Source organism: Rhinatrema bivittatum, chromosome 2 (assembly GCF_901001135.1).
Source record: "Rhinatrema bivittatum chromosome 2, aRhiBiv1.1, whole genome shotgun sequence".
In the NCBI taxonomy this organism is placed as follows: domain Eukaryota; kingdom Metazoa; phylum Chordata; class Amphibia; order Gymnophiona; family Rhinatrematidae; genus Rhinatrema; species Rhinatrema bivittatum.
In genome coordinates, this window is record NC_042616.1 from 777,334,813 (window position 1) to 777,355,057 (window position 20,245).

The window sequence follows — 20,245 nt, forward strand, 5'->3', positions numbered from 1 at the left end:
GATTTTTAACGATTTTTCAACGAAATAATCGTGCCAAACACGATTTTCTTCTCCTGCCACACGATTTCTACGTTAAGACGATATGGAAAACGATTCACATCTCTACTATAAACAGTTTTCTCATTGACATGTTCAATTATATACATGAGGGAGGCTCTCTCGCCAGAAATACTAATGTAGCGGGTATCTCTGTTATTGCTAAACCTGGCACGAATCCTACCCTCTGTGGATCCTATCGCCCAATTTTAAAGTTAACCTAGACAATTAGAGCTATTGAATGTCAATCTAGATGAGACTGCTGTTAGCAACTTTAAGCGGCAATTCCCCTTTAGGTGGGTTAAATGTTCTCTGAAATATCTAGGGGTACATATAGGCCTAACATGGATGACTTACTTGCTTTAAATTATGTCCCTCTGATACAGGCGATAAACAGAGATCTGGAAAGGTGGCACAGGGAACACTTTTCCTGGTTAGGGCGAAGAAGATATTTGGGTTCGTCTGGTAAAAACAGCTACCTAGGGTAGCTCGGCTATTTTTATACCAGCCGAAGAAGAGGTGAGGTTTGGGGATTCCTAATTTAATTTGGTATTATGCTGCCACTCAACTTTGAGCGCTTCTTGAGTTTCATAGAATGTCTGAGATAAAGTGGTAGATCTTACTTGAATAAAAGCTGATAGGGACTATGCTGCTCTCAGCAATCCCATGGCAGTCTCGCCATACATGACGAGCTTTGAGCTGTTACCCGCTAGCTTTTCAGACGATTTTGCGAGTATGGTCACAATGGAGGGTCAAACTGGTAGGTACTGCTATTGACTTTTATCTTTCGCACCTTTTTCATAACGTGACATTCCCCACATATTTATTTCTGAATACATATGGGGCATGGAAAGTGCATGGAATCACTAGAGTGGAGAACCTGTTCCATTGCGGTGGTCTCATGTCTCCTTGCAACCTTATTGATAAATATCATATGGAGAACCTAAATTTTTTAAAATATACTCAAATTAGATATTTTATTTTAGCTCAATAAAAGGCTTCGGTCTTGTGAAAAGGGAAATCATTTGATAACTTTTGTGAGCAGGTGTACGAGATAAAGGGCCTGGTTTCTAACATTTATGCTCTTCTCATTGGGCAGGTAAATGTTAAATTTCCACACATTCTGTTGCACTGGTCGGAGACGGCTTGACCTCTCATGCTCACCTCTTTTTTCCCTGCACCATCAATCATTGGGAGAATGGCGGCCTCTGCCAACCAACGCTGACTTCCCCAGCGCCCCCTGGACAGTGTGGGCACTGCCGACGCCATCTTACTTCCGACATCACCTAGGCGTGCGTGCGCAAGGCCTCCTTATGTATACGTCATGGCGGGAACCTCGGGGGCATCCCCTCCCTATGACATCAGCACCGCTAGTACACTTATACTGACTGGCCAATTGCTAAGACAAGTTAGCAAGGAGTTCTCTCGCTTGTTAAATCTGCTTTAACTTGGTTCTTCTGTTCCAGACTCTCCTCTTGGCATTTGGATGCTCTGAGTACACGCTCGTCGTGGGCTCTTCCGCATCTTGGCTATCTGCTCCTCAGAGGGCCCTCCTACCTAGGACTTCCTGACCCGCTCCTTGGGTATCTCTGCTGGGACTTCCTTGTGTGAGTACATTCTCCAACTTCTATGAACTTTACTGAAGATTTCACGGCGTACCCCATTCCTCGGGCCACTACCGTTCTTCAGACCTGTCTATGCCACTCATCCTGTGCCTCAGGATATTGCTCCATCTATACAAGGTCTACGGCCTGGTTCCTGTATCACAGACCTCTGCCTCCTTGGCATCTATACTACAGTTTCCTCGGCATACCCACGCTGCGAGTCACTACCGGATCTGCACTCAGAGGTATTCCATCAGCCTGCAGGAATCTCCTGGTATACCCCGCGCTGCGGGCCACTACCGGATCTTTGTATCTATATTATCATCCTGACTACTGTATCTGCTCAAAGACTGTGTTTATTACATTTCCCACTCCTCGGGTTATGTGCTATCTTTTCTCCCTAATAAAGTCTCTCTCACAGCTATGTCCTACTTGCTGAGGCCACGCCCACTGATGGTGAGGCCCATGGGGCTCCTCCCTGTGGGCGGAGTCATCTCTCACCTCAGCCTGGGGTTCACAACTTCATCAAAACCATAACAGATTGCTAACTCCATGGACACGGCTCAGCTCTCAGCCCTTCAGGCCATTCCTGGCCTGGCCCAACGTCTAGCCGAACAACCACTAGAAACTTTGACTGACGCCTTTAATCAGCTAAACTCTCAGCTGAATTCTACAAGAATGCCTGACAAGGCCCTCTCCTCTCCTACAGTGATGCCTGCACATCTCTCCGTACCCTTGCCAGTGCCTACACGCTTTATAGGTGATCCCCTGTTATGTAGGGGCTTTCTAAATCAGTGCTGCATGCACTTTTTGCTTCATCCTACTTATTTCCCAGACGTAGTCTCCAAAACTACCTACATTCTATCTCTGCTGGATAGAAAAACCCTGGCCTGGGCTTCACCTCTCTGGGAACATAATGACCCCATACTCCAGGACTTGACAGGATTCCTCACACTCTTTCGTTCAATATTCGACGATCCCGCCCACAAGACTATTGCTGGATCTGCTCTCCTGCACTTACAACAAGGTACCAAACCTTTGACTGATTATGTTATTGCGTTTAAAACCTTGTCCTCGGAACTACACTGGGACCTGGGCTGTCTACGGGCCGTCTTCCTGGAGGGTCTCAACCCCCGCATCAAACTATCGGCATGTGAACTCCCCAATACCCTATACTCTCTCATTGATCTCGTTGGATGAATCGAACAATGCCTGCGTGAATGCTCACAAGAGGTAAAGAGTTCTAGGAGAATGTCATCGGGAGTTTCCTGTCCTCGCCCAATGCCAGTTACTCTGACCATTCCTACACCTCAGACAGAGGAAGAGGAGCCAATGCAACTAGTACGAAGCTACCTTACGTCGAAAGAGAGACGTTATCGAAAGAGACTTGAACTCTGCATGTACTGCGGACAACCAGGCCACACGATATCTTCCTGCCCCATCTGTCCGGGCTTCCTAGGTTTAACTTCTCCGTCTCCTCCATTGACTCTTCCAGTCTCTATTATTTCAGAGGCCCTCGAATTCCACAGGCTAGCCCCTCATATATTCTGGGACAGGCGGAAACTTCATACTCCGCCAACTTGTAGAGCACCTACAAATCCCTATAGTTCGGACATCCACTCCACTACTACTGTCATCCATACACGGCGAGCCTTTACCCGGTGAGGACTCTTTTACTACTCAGACGCTTCGCCTCTGCACTGGATCCCTGCATTCTGAAAACATCACACTTTTAGTCCTGGACAAGGCTATTCATCCGGTGGTACTTGGGATACCATGGCTTCAAACTCACTCACCCCAATTTGATTGGACCACCATGGAACTTTTCAGTGGGGAAAAGCCTGCCATGGAAGATGCCTAGAGGCCGTGACCCCTATGCCTTGCCTGACTACTACCACCTCTCTCTTCCTGGCCTACCTCCACAGAGCCAGTCCTACCAGGATGTGTTTTCTAAACAAGCGGCGGATACTTTGCCACCTCACTGATCTTTTGACTGCACCATCAACATAGTACTGGGCTCCGAACCTCCTAAAGGAAGGGTGTATCCACTTTCTTTATCCGAGACAAAGGCTATGTCTACCTATATCCAGGAGAACCTGGCAAAGGGGTTCATATGGCCTTCAAAGACTCCAGCCAGAGCCGGATTCTTTTTCGTGGGCAAGAAGGATGGATCCTTCGCCCATGTATAGACTACCGTGGATTGAATGATATCACCATGAAGGACCGCTACCTACTGCCGTTGATCTCCAAACAAACATATAATCTTGTTCGTATACGCCAGGGTGATGAATGGAAAACAGCTTTCAATACCTGCGATGGCCATTTTGAATACTTGGTCATGCCCTTTGGTGTCTGTAATGCCCCGGCAGTATTCCAAAACATGATGAATGAAATCTTCAGAGACATTTTGTATGATTGCGTAGTAGTATATTTGGACAATATACTAGTCTTCTCTTGGGATCTCCAGACTCACCATTTGGACGTTTCCAAAGTTCTTCAGAGACTCAGAGATAATCATCTATACGCCAAACTAGAAAAGGTGTGCCTTCCACCAGGAATCAGTTCCATTCTTAGGATACATCGTGTCCAACCAGGGCTTCCAGAAGGATCCGCAGAAAACTAAGAGCATTCAGGACTGGCCTCAACCTATGGGTTAAAAGGCCCTATGCCGCTTTCTAGGATTTGCCAATTACTATAGGTCATTTATTCATCACTACTCCACTTTGACCGCGCCTCTCACCGCCTTGACACGCAAGGGAGCCAATCCCTCTCAGTGGTCCCCTGATGCCGTAACAGCCTTCCAGGAACTCAAAAAGGCCTTCCTTCAGGAGCCATATCTTCGCCACCCTGATCCTCGATGACCTTTCGTAGTTGAGGTAGATGCCTCGGACGTCAGAGTTGGCGCTGTCCTCAGCCAGCACAGTGATACTCATACGCTTCACCCATGCTCTTTTTTCTCTCAGTGTTTCTCCCCTGCTGAGTGAAACTACGGAATAGGAGATAAAGTGTTGCTCGCAATCAAGTTGGCATTCGAGGAAAGGCGCCCATGGCTCGAAGGTGCTCAACACCAGATAATGGTTTTTACTGATCATAAAATCTCGAATATCTGCGTCATGCACAACACTTGAACCACAGACAAGCTCGCTGGTCATTAGTTTTTAACAGCTTCAATTTCCTTCTGAGATATCACCCAGCAGACAAGAACACCCATGCGGATGCTCTCTCCCGCTCATTTACACCAGAAGATATCCTGGAAACTCTGAAGCATATCATCGACCCTACTCGGGTGCTCCTCTCAACCACACACACAGTGCCGGCCAGAAAAACGTGGTACCCTGGGCACTCAGGAAAAAGATTCTCAGATGGGCTCACGACTCACATCTTGCCAGTCATCCTGGGCAATCCAGAACTCTGTCCACTTTGGAGAGATACTATTGGTGGCTTTCAATGAAAGAGGACATCCAGATCTATGTAGAATCCTGTGCTACGTGCGTCAAACAGAAACCACCTACTGGTCATCCCTGGGGCCTTCTCCAACCTTTGCCTGCTCCTAGCAAACCATGGTCCCACATATCCACGGACTTTATTGTTGATCTCCCTGTGTCTAATGGTAACAATACCATATGGATCACTGTTGATTGGTTTTCTAAAATGGCACATTTTGTGGCTCTACCTGGACTACCTTCTGCTCCTGAACTTGCAAAACCTTTCATCCATCATATATTCCATTTACATGACGTGCCAAAGCACATACTCTCTAACTGAGGAGTACAATTCACAGCCAAGTTCTGGAGATCTCTCTGTAAGAAATTTTATATTTCTCTGGATCTAACTTCTGGCTATCACCCACAAGCCAACGGACAAACCAAAAGGATGAACCACACTTTAAAGCAGTTCCTCCGGTCCTACATCAACTCAAGATAGAACGATTGAGCCGAACTGCTCTCCTGGGCAGAATTTGTGCTGAATTCACATCCTTCAGCTTCCACATGCTCTTTGCATTTTCAGCTAGTCTATGGCTGCCAGCCCTTACCTCAATTACTGATACCCTTATCGGTGACCTCTCCGGCCGCTCAAGCTTCAGCACAGGAGTTACATCAGCTGTGAGAACACACTAATGGTCTGTTTCAAAAGGCTGGACAAAAAGCAAAGACGTTTTATGATGCCCATCACAGAGTAGCTCCACAGCCTCCAGCCCGGAGATAAGGGGTGGTTAAGTTCCCATTTCCTTCATCTCAAATTGCCTTCACTTCAATTTGTACCTTGGTATATAGGACCATTTCCTATACTACATCACCTGTGTCCAGTCACATACAGCTTGCAGTTACCATCATCACTAAAAATCCACAATGCTTTCCACATCTTCCTGCTGAAACTGCTCATCTTGTCCAAGTTTTCTAAGAAAACACCTGAACCGCAGCCCCGCAGAGACCACACATCTTAGATGTGTGGAGACATGGGAAATGATGCGAATATCTTAGTTCCTGGGAAGGATTCAGACCAGAGGAAAATAGCTGGGAACCCGCAAGTAATATTCTGGACAAAGACCTAATCAGGCAATTTCATCTGGCTCACCCCAGGAAGCCGAAACCCCCAGGGTGGGGACCTAAGAAGGGGGGGGGGGGGGTACTGTTGCGCCCGTTGGTTGCAGACAGCTGTGACCTCTCATGGTCACCTCTTTTTTCCCTGCACCATCAATCATTGGGAGAATGGTGGCCTCCGCCAACCAACGCCAACTTCCCCGGCGTTCCCGGGACAGCGTGGGCGCTGCCGACCACCATCTTACTACTGACATCACCTAGGTGCACGCGCGCGCAGGGCTTCCTTATGTATACGTCATGGTGGGAACCTCGGGGGCGTCCCCTCCCAAATACGTTAGCACCACTAGTGTACTTATACTGACTGGCCAATTGCTAAGACGACTTAGCAAGTAGTTTTCTCGCTTGTTAAATCCGCTCTAACTTGGATCTTCTGTTCCAGACTCTCCTCCTGGCATTCGGATGCTCTGAGTACCCGCTCCTCGGGGGCTCTTCCGTGTCTTAGCTATCCACTCCTTGGAGGGCCCTCCTGCCTAGGACTTCCTGACCTGCTCCTTGGGTATCTCTGCTGGCACTTCCTTGTGTGAGTACATTCTCCAACTTCTATCAACCTCACTGAAGATTTCACGGCATACCCCATTCCTCGGGCCACTACCGTTCTTCAGTCTGTCTATGCTACTCATCCTGCGCCTCAGGATATTGCTCCATCTATACAAGGTCTACGGCCTGGTTCCTGTATCACAGACCTCTGCCTCCTTGGCATCTAAAATACAGTTTCCTCGGCATACCCCGCGCTGCAGATCACTACCGGATCTGCACTCAGAGGTATTTCCATCAGCCTGCAGGAATCTCCTGGTGTACCTCGTGTTGCGGGCTGCTACCGGATCTTCATATCTACATTATCATCCTGACTACTGTGTTTGCTCAAAGACTGTGTTTATTACATTTCCCGCTCCTCGGATTATGTGCTATCTTTTCTCCCTAATAAAGTCTCTCTCATAGCTGTGTCCTACGTTGCTGAGACCACGCCCACTGATGGTGAGGCCCATGGGGCTTCACCTTGTATGCGGAGTCATCTCTCACCTCGGTCCAGGGTTCACAACTTCATCAAAATCATAACACATTCGTGCTTGGGAGTTGAATTCGGGGACTGATCTGAGTGTGGAAGAATGGGATTACATATGTTCTTGACTGTTAAATGTTCTATCTCTGCTAACCTTCAAAAGAACTGTTATAAAATGTTGTTCCCTTGGTATTTGACCCCTGATAAGCTCCATCATATTTACCCCTCTGTGAGTGATTTATGCTGGCAAAATTGTGGGGATACAGGCACTTTTATGCATGTTTGATGACGCTGTCCAGGGACAGCTTTCTGCTGGCGTCAAGTTGCTGACTGGATATCTACCATTCTGGATACAGAGGATTTAACGAATGCCTGCTTTATGTTATTAGGGCTTCTGATTACAGATCTCACTAAATCTCAGCAATGCCTCAAATCTTTATAGCAACCAGGTGTTTGATTGCCTAATATTGGAACATACAGAGGCACCATCTTTCCAGGACATTTTTCGACATTTATATACTAATTATTGTTTAGTCTATTTAACGGCTCCCCTTTGCAATCATTTAACAAACTTTCACATTTCTTGGGACCCCTATTTTCAATGGAGATACTAACAGGGTTTGGTTACATTTTAAGACTGGGTTCTCATACTTTTCCTTTTATTTTTCCTTCTTTGTGTCTAATATAAACTTTTCTCTCCTTGCATGTGAAGGGATGCTTTTCATTGGTGTCAGATGGCGATCTTTGATACTTATGGTTTGTATAGACTGAACTTTTTTGCAATGAATATTTGCTGCTTTTATAAATGTGTGCAGTACTGCTTGTGGAGGGGGGGGGGGAGTGTTGGGATCTTTATTGGAAAATCATGGATGTATGTTTGAGTTATCTGTTACTATTTTGCTAATGTGGTAACATTCAATAAAAAATTCTAATTATAAAAACAATGTAGCTGTTGAGCTGGGCTCATCATTTCCAGTGCATTGTCTGGTGATCGTTCCTTTTTTATTTTTAAGTTTTTTTGTTTTCGACGTGAGGCCTATTCTACCATTGGATGACTAAGGGCCTGATTTACTGTGCTTTTTCTCCCCCTAGAGACAGGGAATGAGGAAAATCTTTAGTAAATCTAGCCCTAAGATACTTACTTACATATCACACCTGTAGTGTCTTCTCTTCATTGGCTTCCCATACATTTTAGAATAGAATATAAAATATTTACAGTTCACAAATTAATGCACAATGATTCCATCCAGTGGTTCAACTCTAACTTAAGAATTTATAAGTCAAACTGAGCACTAAGATCTGGCAGCAAAAATTTATTAGAGGTCACATCCATCAAAGTGACACGACTAGTTATAACAAGAGAAAGAGCATTTTCAGTAGCAGCCCCAGAGATATGGAATTTTCTACCTGATCAATTATGTCAAATATCTTGCACTAAAAGTTTCAAGAAAGCACAAGAAATCTAATTTGCAGAAGTGTATAACAATGCAGATATATTTATGTACTGTTTATTATGTTGATGATGTCTTTGATTTAAATTATGTATGAATATTATAAACCGCTATGAACTTTCGGATGTTATGTGGGTTACAAATACATTGTTTATGAAAATGTAAAAAATGTAATGCAGGATTAAACTTTATTGAATGCTAACTTGGTATTATTCCTTGGAAGGACTATTTTCCTCTCTACTATGCTGTTCAAGGATTTACAGTTTAGATATATAACCAATTCATATACCATAGCCTTGTTTTTATATGATAAGGTACAGAGAAGGGCGACCAAAATGATAAAGGGGATGGATCAGCTCCCCTATGAGGAAAGGATGAAGAGGTTAGGGCTGTTCATCTTGGAGAAGAGATGGCTGAGGTCTTTAAAATCATGAGAGGTCTTGAACGAGTGAATGTGAATCGGTTATTTACACTTTCAGATAACAGAAGGACTAGGGGGCACTCCATGAAGTTAGCAACTAGCACATTTAAGACTAATCAGGGAAAATTATTTTTTCTCTCAATGCACAATTAAGCTCTGGAATTTGTTGCCAGAGGATATGGTTAGTGCAGTTAGTGTAGCTGGGTTTAAAAAGGGTTTGGATAAGATCTTGGAGGAGAAGTCCATTAACTGTTATTAATCAAGTTGACTTAGGGAATGGCCTCTGTAATTACTGGCATCAGTAGCATGGGATCTTCTTAGTGTGTGGGTACTTGCCAGGTTCTTGTGGCCTGGTTTGGCCTCTGTTGGAAACAGGATGCTGGGCTTGATGGACCCTTGGTCTGACCCAGCATAGCAATTTCTTACGTTCTTAACCTTCATCTTAATAAAAGTTGCATTGTTCATTCATATACATATGTATTTACAGATGTTCTGACTGTAGTTTTGTCACTTTATCTAACTTGTCAGTTAGTTTTCTTCCAGAAACCTTAACTGTGTTTTACTATGCCTTCTGCAAATTTATATACAGCTCCTTTTTGTACATTTCTTACTTTCCAAGTAGCATTGCATACCTTTGGCATGGTGATAACCAAGTGCCCGGTTGTTTGAGATCTTTTGGCAGAACTACTATCAGGCTTCACTTCTGCTGGAAGCACAAGTTGGAATGGCTACAAAGTAAGGAAGTAATGTAAATAAGCACACCGTGACATGTATCAAGTGAGCTAACGTCAAAGAAACATGAAGTGGACAATGATCCATCTAAACATCCTGGGGTAGATTTTTTTAAAAAGTGCGTTCGCATACTTTTGTTTGCGCACCAGGCGCAAACAAAAGTACGCTGGATTTTATAAGATACGCGCGTAGCCACGCATATCTTCTAAAATCCTGGATCGGCGCGCGCAAGGCTGCCGATTTTGGGCAGCCGGTGCGCGCCGAGCCGCGTGCAAGGCTGCCGATTTTGGGCAGCCGGTGCGCGCCGAGCCGCGCAGCCTGTCTCCGTTCCCTCCGAGGCCGCTCCGAAATCGGAGCGGCCTCGGAGGGAACTTTTTTTTGCCCTCCCCTCACCTTCCCCTCCCTAACCCACCCCCCTGGCCCTATCTAAACCCCCCCCCCTACCTTTATCCACGGATTTACGCCTCCCGGAGAGAGACGTAAATCCACGCGCGCCAGCGGGCTGCTGGCGCGCCGAGACTCGACCCGGGGGCGGTTCTGGAGGGCGCGGCCACGCCCCCGAAATGCCCCGGGCCGAAACCACGCCCCCGGTCCCGCCCCCGAAACGTCGCGCCGCACCCCGAAACGTGTCCCGCCCCCCCGACACGCCGCTGACACGCCTCCTTCTAAAAACCCCGGGACCTACGTGCGTCCCGGGGCTCTGCGCGTGCCGGCGGCCTATGGAAAATAGGCGCGCCGGCGAGCAAGGCTTTTAAAATCCGCCCGAATATGTATCACAGATGAACACATTTGACCTAGGCTAAAAGTCTATATAAATATGATCACATTCTATTGTTCAAGTACAAATTTGACTCATCTTATTGTTCTATAATGTATATATTCAAGGGCACTTGCAATGGTGGTAAACTGGGGATTTGAAAATCTCTCACAGTAAATATCATCACAATGTCTTGGTTGCCCTCCAGTTTACTGAGGAATTGCAAGTGAAATCTGGCTTAAGTTGGCAATGCCAGAAGTTATAAGTATTTCAAAGATGTTTGGTGGGTTATGTTATATATGCTGATTATTTCCAGACTGTTCCCAGTGAACAGGTTTTCACATCATTACAAAAAACCTCATAATTGGCATTATCTGTACTTTTGTCTATTTATCACCCAACTTCTATTGCCTAACTTTAGTAAGTAATTTTAACTACCTAATTAGCCTGTTGAAGTTACAAAGTTCTGAATAGGGATTGGTCTTTTCACCCAAAATGAAGTGAATAAATTAATACTAATGTGCAGGGAGCTGTCAGCTCTATCACATTTAGCATACAGCCCAGCTATCCACTTTTGGGAGTTCTGGAAATTGAAATATGGCCAGCATCTTCTTTTTTCTAAGCAGGGGATAGGGGTGATAGAGAAGATTGGCACCTGCTCAGCATGCTAGATTGGTATCCAACCAACTTTAGGCTTGCAGTTTTTTCTTCCAGAGTTAGTCAGATAACTTTTCCTAGCTAGCTCTTAAATTCACCATTAGCTGGATAAATTTAAGTCAAGATCCCAGAATGCCCCCCCCCCTGTCTCTTTCTTATCCAGCTAAGTTTTAGTTGAGTAATGACTTATTCAGTTAAAACATAGCCATTCAGCAGGGCAGGATATTTAAAACTCAGGGTTTGTCTGGTTAAGTCCTGAACTTAACTCAATAAACCCTTTTGAATAATCAATTTCTTAGTAAATCAGGCCCTATGAGGCAATAAAATACTTATACTAGTCATTTTAAGTCAAATTACTTAAATTATTGCATTGTATATTTTGTAATACACTTCATATAGAAAAATATAAACATGCTTACCTTACTTTTAACCATTATTAGTATGTAAGTTGGTTGTACATCAATATCAACTAGAGAGGTATCCAAATATCTGAAGAAATAAACAATGCATTCCATAATTCAACTTTGAAAAATATCTCCTTGGATATCTCGGCAAATAAAATACAATGGGAAATACAATACTATTTAACTGCATTGCTCTACCTCTGATGAGTCATAAATTGCTTCCAAAATATCATGATTCTTTAGTTTCCTCTTGACATGCTGTACTTGCTATGATACATTTTACCAATTCATCTCTTAAGACCATTATTTTTTACCACATTTTTTCCAAGGAAAAAGCTAATTGAGCTACTATAGGGCTCCTTACTTTCTGTACACATGGAATTCCTAAAGAACACTTTTGTTTTCACCATATGTCAGAGGAAAAGGGGGACAGGAAGATTAATTTTTAAAAAAGTGAAGAAGCACATACTCTAGATTGAAGGCTCTGCTCATATGGGTTCTGACAACCTGTCTCCAGGGAAACCATGGGTGAGCTGAATTATTCCCCAGCTCAAAAGAAAACCACGATAAAAGAGGCTTGAGGAACACATTCTTAAAGCTAGGAGAGGGAATTCTAATAGACCCTTCAAGGGGCGGGGGAAAGGGCTTAACATACTCGGGCGAGGCTAGAAGGAGATGATATCAAAGTTGAGCCAGCCATCATTACCCGCTGATTGAGCTCTTGGGTGCTAGGGACCAGCAGGGCTTACCAGGTGAGGGCCAGGACCCAGGTATGGGTTAGTATCCAGATGCAGAACAGGAATCCAGGTGAAGCAGGGACCAGGTAGAAAACAGGAATCAAACACAAAGCAGTAGCCAGGTCAGATTAAAAGCAATTTCCCAGAGCAAATGCCACGAAGAATGCTGGATAAGCAAAAATGTGTCAGGCTAGTGTTCCTTCTATTGATCCCTTCGTTTTAGGACATATACAATGCTGGCTCAACAGGGAGCTTCAAAGGTGTGTCTTCCTTACTCTGATTCGCTTGACAGTTCCCTTCACAATTCCTTTTTTTTTAATTTTCTGTTTTATTATGATTTTCAAATTACATTAAATCAAAAATATTTTGACCATAGAAAAAAGATATCAAAACTTATTAAAAAAAATGAGAAATTACTACTTACCTGAGAATTTCCTTTTCTTTAAGAGGACAGGTGGATTCACGACCAGTGGGTTATGCAACTTTACCAGCAGATGGACAAGGAGCAAAGCTGAAATCCCAGTATATATACCCCTGCACTGACATCAGCCTGCCAGTATTCTCTGCAAAAACCAACTGTGGACAAACTAATAAAAATTTATAGACAACCACTCTGGCACTCAGCTAACAGGAAACCACTGAGCTCAGACAAGGAGTGTAATCACACTAGTTTAGGGACTGGAGTGGATTGACGCTAACCAGTAAGCCCGGAACATGCAGTCACACAAGAGGACAATAGCACCAACAGCCAGCAGCCAAGTGCATGAAGGTGTATCCACCTATCGTTTTTAAAGTAAAGGAAATTATCAAGTAAGTAGTAATTTCTCCTTTCCAAGCATTCAAATAGATGGATCCATGACCAGTGGGATGTACCAAAGTGCGGTCCGATAAATACCGTATATACAAAGGCTGTGTCCTCCTGGGCCAACACATCCAGGCAGTAATGCAGTATGTAAGGAGGACCACATTGCAGCTTGGCAAATCTCAATGGGAGACAGCAATTTAATCTCTGCTCATGACACTGTCTGAGCCCTAGTGGAATGAGCCCTAATCTAATTAGGCTCAGCATTCACATATGTGGCCATAACTACCACCTTAATCCAGCAGGCTATTATAGCCAGTGACACCAGCTCACACTGCTTACTCCCACCATGGAGTATAAACAGCTAGGTAAACAAATGATGTGGTAACAAAGATTAATCTCTCATTACATCTACATACTTATATTACATGAGAGAAACAATGTAGTGAAAAATAATACAAACAGTATCACAAATATTTATTACAATAAATATATGGGTGGTGCTCAAGAAATATAAAATGTTCAAAGCCACAACAATACTTACATCATCTAAACAATACGATATTCAAAAAATGTCACTTATTCAATATCATGAACTTTCATAACAATATTACAAATATCCAAAATATCGAATTCAATGACATAAATATTCATAACACTTTGAAGCTCACATCACACCAATACAACCACTACATAAAAAGTCCATTCATCCTCCTCTTCTTAAACATTCATAAATACAAACATACCTAATTTCCACTTATACCAAACATAAAAATATAAAATCTTCATTCTTACAAAATCCTGACAATGAGCATATAGCTCCCAATGTAAATTTTCAGTTCATTAACAAACCCGACTATACATTCATAAGTTCAAAACATTCAGACCATGTCCACTCGATGTATCAGCAAAAACTTTTTTTCAACAAAGTTAACCAGAATGTTCACTACTATCCAAATTATATGTTTTATTTATTTATTTATTTATTTATTTATTTAAGGTTTTTATATACCGGCAATCATGAGCACATATCTTGCTGGTTTACATGAAACGGGAGTGCATTAAATACATCAACTAGAACTGTGGTGATCGAAGGAGCAGTTACAAATAACAAGGGTAGCAGAACTTGGATAAGAAGGAAGAGATAGGAAAGAATAAACGGTTGAACGGTATACAAATAAATAAATTAAATGCTATGTAAAAATGGCATGATTAATGTTCTACAAGATGTTCTACAAGAGCACAAATTTCACTATCATCAACTCGAAGCCTCCCAGCTTAACATATTGTTTCAGCTAAATGTTTTAACAAATGTATCCACAGCCACATCCACTACGGCTATATACACAATTGCATCCAATTGCTATGTTCACAAATGTATCCAAATCCGCTATGTTTTCAAATGCTTCCAACTCCAAATTCGACTTAGAGATTTTTTTTGAACTAATGATTCATTTACATCTAGGCCACCTTTATATAAACCTCCTTCTAGGATATCCAGTGTGCCTCCACATCTGCTTATAATGGCATTTGAAACTCTAGTATTTCGTGCTTTGGCAGTATTGGAAAGTAAAAAGGAGTTAGTTAAATTTGCAGCTATCCATAGTTTACACGAAGATATATCTATCATTATGCGTCCCAAGGACAAAGGTGGAGCAGTTGTTGTTTTGAACGAACAGCAGTATACACAGGAGGCCCCTGGTCAATTGAACAATACTGAGGTGTATCAACCATCGGGTGGAGATCCAACAGTTTCTTAACAAGCGGATATTAAATATATTTTGGAAGCAGCTTTGTAGGATCGTGTTATATCTGAAAAGGAGTTTCAGTTTTTGTTTCAACCATTTCCTTCTGTTCTGTATTTCTACACCATCCCTAAAATTCATAAATCTTTGATTAATCCTCTAGGTAGACCTACAGTCTCCGGGATTGGGTCTTTGTTTGAAACAATCTCTAAGTTTGTGGATGCTTTACCACAACCGTTGGTGGCAAGGCTTCCTCTTATGTACACGGCACCACTGAATTCATTCTTTCACTAGATGCTATGGATAATATTGAGAATGAATCTATTTTTGTCTCGGCTTCCATTGCCTTTTTATATACGAACATTCCACAGGGGGCAGCACTGGATATTATTTCTTCAGCATTGACGACCCTAGAGATTCCTTGGAGATGTTTTGAGAATGTTTTCAATTGGCCACTACTGTTCTTACACAAAGTTATTTCGTGTTCAATTCAGTGTTTTATCAACAAATTAAAGGAATCCTAATGGGATTACCTTTAGCACTTTCTGTGGCTGGAATGTATATCTCTGCGTTTGAAAAGAAGTACATTTATCCCTCCTGATTTTTTCAATCTGTCCGATATTGGAAGCGGTATACCGATGTCTTCTTTATATGGTCAGGATGTAAGTAGGATTTGAAAGCTTTCCAGACTTGGATTAATCAGTTAGATCCAAATTTGCAGTTTTCTTTTATCTTTTTTGGATGTCATGGATTATAAGGATCTGTCTACAATTTCTACTACGGTTTTTCATAAAACTACTGATAGGAATATGTTACTCCATTTTTCATAGTTTTCATCCTCAGCTTAAAGAGAATATACCTAGTGGGCAATTTTTGAAATACCGTCGTATCTGCTCATCCACTGCTTTATATAAACAGCATGCAAGTGATCTAATGCTTCATTTTTCTGATAGAGGATATCCCCAACATTGCATTACACATGCATTTAAGCGTGGATTATACACTGATTGTCTGATTTGCACTCTTCCATTTTTGGTACGCATGACTGAGGTGAAGCACATTGTGTTACGCGATTGGGAAACTTTATCTTCGTTACATCATTTTGCGGATAATCACATTTTTGCAATGAAGAAAGGTACAAATTTAAGAAACCCATTGGTTCAGATTGTGGAGAGACAGGAATGTAGAATAGGAAGTAATGGCCTGTCTCCATGTAATGATTGTTCAGTATGCCAAAATGTTTTGTGTAAACAGGAGTTTACGCTTGTCCATCTATCTGAACCTTATGTCATTCCGGGAACTTTTACTGTGCTCGTCTAATAATGTCAACTATACGATTTTCCCTTGCTCTTACATCTATATTGGACAAACAACTAGTTAGGAAGTGCATTATTGAACACAAGAGTAGTGTTTGTAATTTAAAAGAAAATGCCCCGCTTGTTGCAGATTGGTCGTCAGCCTCTCATACTGTGGATGATATAACATTTTTTGGCATTAAACAATTGATATTTACAAGAGGTGGTGATATTTCATGTAAACTTCACTAATGTGAACAACGGTTTATTTTTACGTGGCAAACAATGACTCCATACAGTCTTAATGAAAATATTGAGTGAGCAGCATTTATATAGTTTAGTATTATTGGCTTTTGAGAAAGGTGTATATGGGCAGTGCATTCCATTATCGGTTAGGAAATATTAGGGTTGAAGATATGTGTAGCTTTTATTGCATTGGAATTACTTAATAGGTAAAATGGTTATCATGTTGGGATCATTTGAAATTGTTTTTACATTTTGGATGGGTTATTAATAGATGAGTGGCTGTGACTTTGCATTATATAAGTGTCCCTCATGGCATGTGTTGGTGTTTTAATATATTTATCAATATATTACCAATATATTTATCGAATTATCCTGCGCTGTAAAGTATAATAGATTCCTATGTTCCTTTGGAAAGCCTGAGTGGTTTTCGAGTGGTTAAGGTGTCCGTCAGGTCGGACAGTTTATTAATGGTGTCATATAGCCGTGTGTCAATGGATTGTCAAGTCGCCAGTCACCTTGGCACTATTTGCATATTTGTTGATTCTTGTCGGACTTGTTTTTTCACCAACCAGCATTTAGTATTTGCAGAATGTGTTTACGTTGATATAATTTCGCAATGGGATTGGTTAGGTCCAAGAAGTGTGATATGTCATGGAAACACGAGATTGGGATTGGTTAGAGGTCGGTTTAAAAACTCAGAATTAAGGACACAGTATTATCCCGGTGTTCCGTACTGCCTGAAGAGCTCGTATTTGTGAAGTTATTCTCGCCGGTAAGAGGAAGTGATTGTTCCAGGTTATTTTAATTGTCATTATATTTTGATTGATATTTTGGATTATATTGATGATTTCTTTGTTTATTTCATGTAGGTGCAGTTTGGAATTTAGAGGTTTGCTTTATTCATAAAGTATTTGGTACGCTAAATACATGCATAAACTGTTCTTGAATTTTCCATTTGCATATTTTCATTACGGCTTAGAGGTAATTAGTTTTATACAAATATATTATGTTACATGATATATTGTGTGTTTTCTTTTCTATAGTTGCTTTATTTTCCTGAAGAAGCCCAGTGGGGTGAAACGAGGGTCCCTTGTCAGCTTTGGAAGCATTTGAAAACATAGCCATACATGGATTTTCTGTTTTCCATTTTCAGTATATTATAGCTAAACATAACGATGTGGTCAGTATTCCCACTGTTGGTAACAATATTCTTGGAACTTGCCCAACGAAATAGCAGATGTTCAGTATAAGCTGGATTAGACATGCTGAACTTATAATAGAAAATTGTTGTTTATTTGCCCGAGTAGATGGATAATTTTGAGGCTTGATGACAATTCCTCCTCTATATAGCTTGCATCCGCAATCAGGTGAATGTGGTTGGTCTGGGAGGGAATGGGGGGTGGGGGGGAAAGGGGGGATCAAGTTGGGATGGGGGAGGGGGAGGATTGGGGACTAGGATAATGATGGTTGTTATCTTTAGTATTGACAGTATTTTGTTAGCTTTTACTATATTTCAATTTTTAGGATCTCTTTATATAGGATTAATTTTTGGGAGTATAGCAATGTAAGTTAAAGTGCCCTTTTGCGTTTTCCTAGTGTTAAGAATAGGGACTCTGCACATCAGAGTCCTTACCTTTTATAATGGTCACCTTTAAAATTTTATTGCTTAATGTCAAGGGGCTAAATTCCCACCACAAATGGAGACTTCTTTTCAATGACCTTTGGCAGTTACAAGATGGAGTGGCCTGTATTCAGGAGTCACATCTCAAATGTAGGCATGAGCATTTGATGAGTTCCACAAATTATCCTTTGTTGGAGGAGAAACATATACTTTGATTAACATTTATGCACCTAATACTAGACAAGGGTCACATAATGGTTGCAGAGATTATAATGTTACAACTAACCCAGGCCTTGATAATTCTAGAGACTTAAAAATGGCTTTATCACAGGAACTTAAATTGTTTAAATGCTTTATGGTCAAGAAGGGCCTTGTTGACGTCTGGAGAAATAGATATCCTCATTTGAGGAACTACACGTTCTTCTCGCAAGCACACAACACTTATTACCACATCGATATCATATTGCTGGATAAAGGTCTAGTGTCTAGAGTTGAGTCAGTAGAGATAGAACCGATCACTTGGTCAGACCATGCGCCAATTTGGCTTTCCCTGGTTTTTGGAGGTTACGATAAGGGCCAACCATATAGGAAACTTAATGACAGCCTTTTCGATAATGAGACCTTTGTGAATCTGTTGCACTCACCATCCGTGGAACCCCCATGCCGGCTCCATCTGCCTGGTGATGCCTCCTGGCAGTGCCTGGGTCTTTGGCTACAGTGGCCTGCCTTCCTGGTTCTGCCCCACTTGCACTCTTGGACGCTGGGGACTCCTCAGCCTCGCTGGCGCATGGGATGCTGCCAACTTCCGGCTCTGCCCGGGATTCCCCCTCTCCGCGCGTGTGTGGCACCATCCGCTATTTAAAGGGCCTAAGGCGGGAAGCCTGTGCCCACCCCGGAGGATGATGTCATCATCTCAGGCCTATTTAAGGCTCCCTCGGGCCGTACCCAGATGGCTTGGCAACGAGTCTTCTGCATTGCTTCCTCTCGGGATCCTGCGCCTCTTCAGGAAGGACTTCTGTTCCAGTACCTGACTCCTGTTCCAGTACCTGTCTCCTGTTCCAGTTCCTGGCTCTTGTCTCCTGCTTATGGTGCCCTTTCCTTCGGACGGACCTCCTAGCTTTGAACCTTGTTGGACTTCACCCTGCTTGCCTGCCACCTGCCCTTGAATCTTGGATCGGACTTCACCCTACTTGTCTGCCGCCTGCCCTTGAACCTTGGATTGGACTTCACCCTGCTTGTCTGCCACCTACTCTGGTACCTTGGATCGGACTTCACCTAGCCTGATAGCCTCTTGCCCTTGGCCTTCGGTCTGGACCTGTTCTGACCTGCCTGACATCTACCATCTGACCTCAGTCAAGCATTCACCTCTTTGGATAGTCGCTGGAACCCGGACCTTGGTCTGGCTTCTTTCCTGCCAGCCAACCAACTTTCCTTGAACCTCGTTCCAGCTTCACCCTCGGACCCTATGCTGGTGCATATCCATAGGGGCCCACCTAAGACCAGCCAGCCCCAGTACCCAAGGGCTCAACCTGCGGGGAACGTGGGCTGGTATTGCGAAGCTCCAGCTGGCCCCTGTCTTCCTCCGGCCTCGCCTCCTGACGTTGGGGACCTGCGGGGGATTTCCCCTTCAGGTAGCATCAATCCCAACTCAGGCTAGGGGTCCACAGTCTACGTCGTGGTTCCTACAACCAGGTTAAATGAAGAGGAAACCACTGCACAAATGACTTCCGCAACATTTGTAAAAGAGATTGTATGTTATATTATGCACTGACTTTCTGAAGTACCTCATCTCTGCTGTATTCAAGAATGCTAGTTTTAGATTAGGACTACTGAGGACCCTGCCTATGTGCTGGAATGCAGCCAGCCAACACCCCAGACCCATTAGCTGATTGGTCTAAAACATTCTCAAATGAAATGCACTGCACTTATCTAGAATCAACACTTTACATATGCTCTGATTGGTCAGTATGAAAGATATAAAAGATTATGCATATCATTGAAACTTTGGGGTGGCTGAGTGATTGTACGGTAGAATGGACCTGTCGCCCCCCAGAACAAACTATTTCCTCGTACTTTGTTCTGTTTCCTCTCCCTATTCCCTTTGTTTCTGGCTTTCCCTAATAAAGTCTCAAGTTA

General features: G+C 42.9%; 1 protein-coding gene across 1 annotated transcript in view; it reads right to left on the minus strand.

Annotated features, from left to right (window-relative positions):
• The window catches only part of LRRC6 (leucine rich repeat containing 6), a 328,530-nt gene that overhangs the window by 45,635 nt on the left and 262,650 nt on the right, over positions 1-20,245 (minus strand). The window contains exons 9-10 of the mRNA XM_029592046.1: positions 11,679-11,748; positions 9,746-9,841 (exon numbers count right to left, since the gene is read on the minus strand). Coding sequence (XP_029447906.1) covers positions 9,746-9,841; positions 11,679-11,748 — 166 coding nt within the window. The remainder of the gene's footprint in view (positions 1-9,745; positions 9,842-11,678; positions 11,749-20,245) is intronic.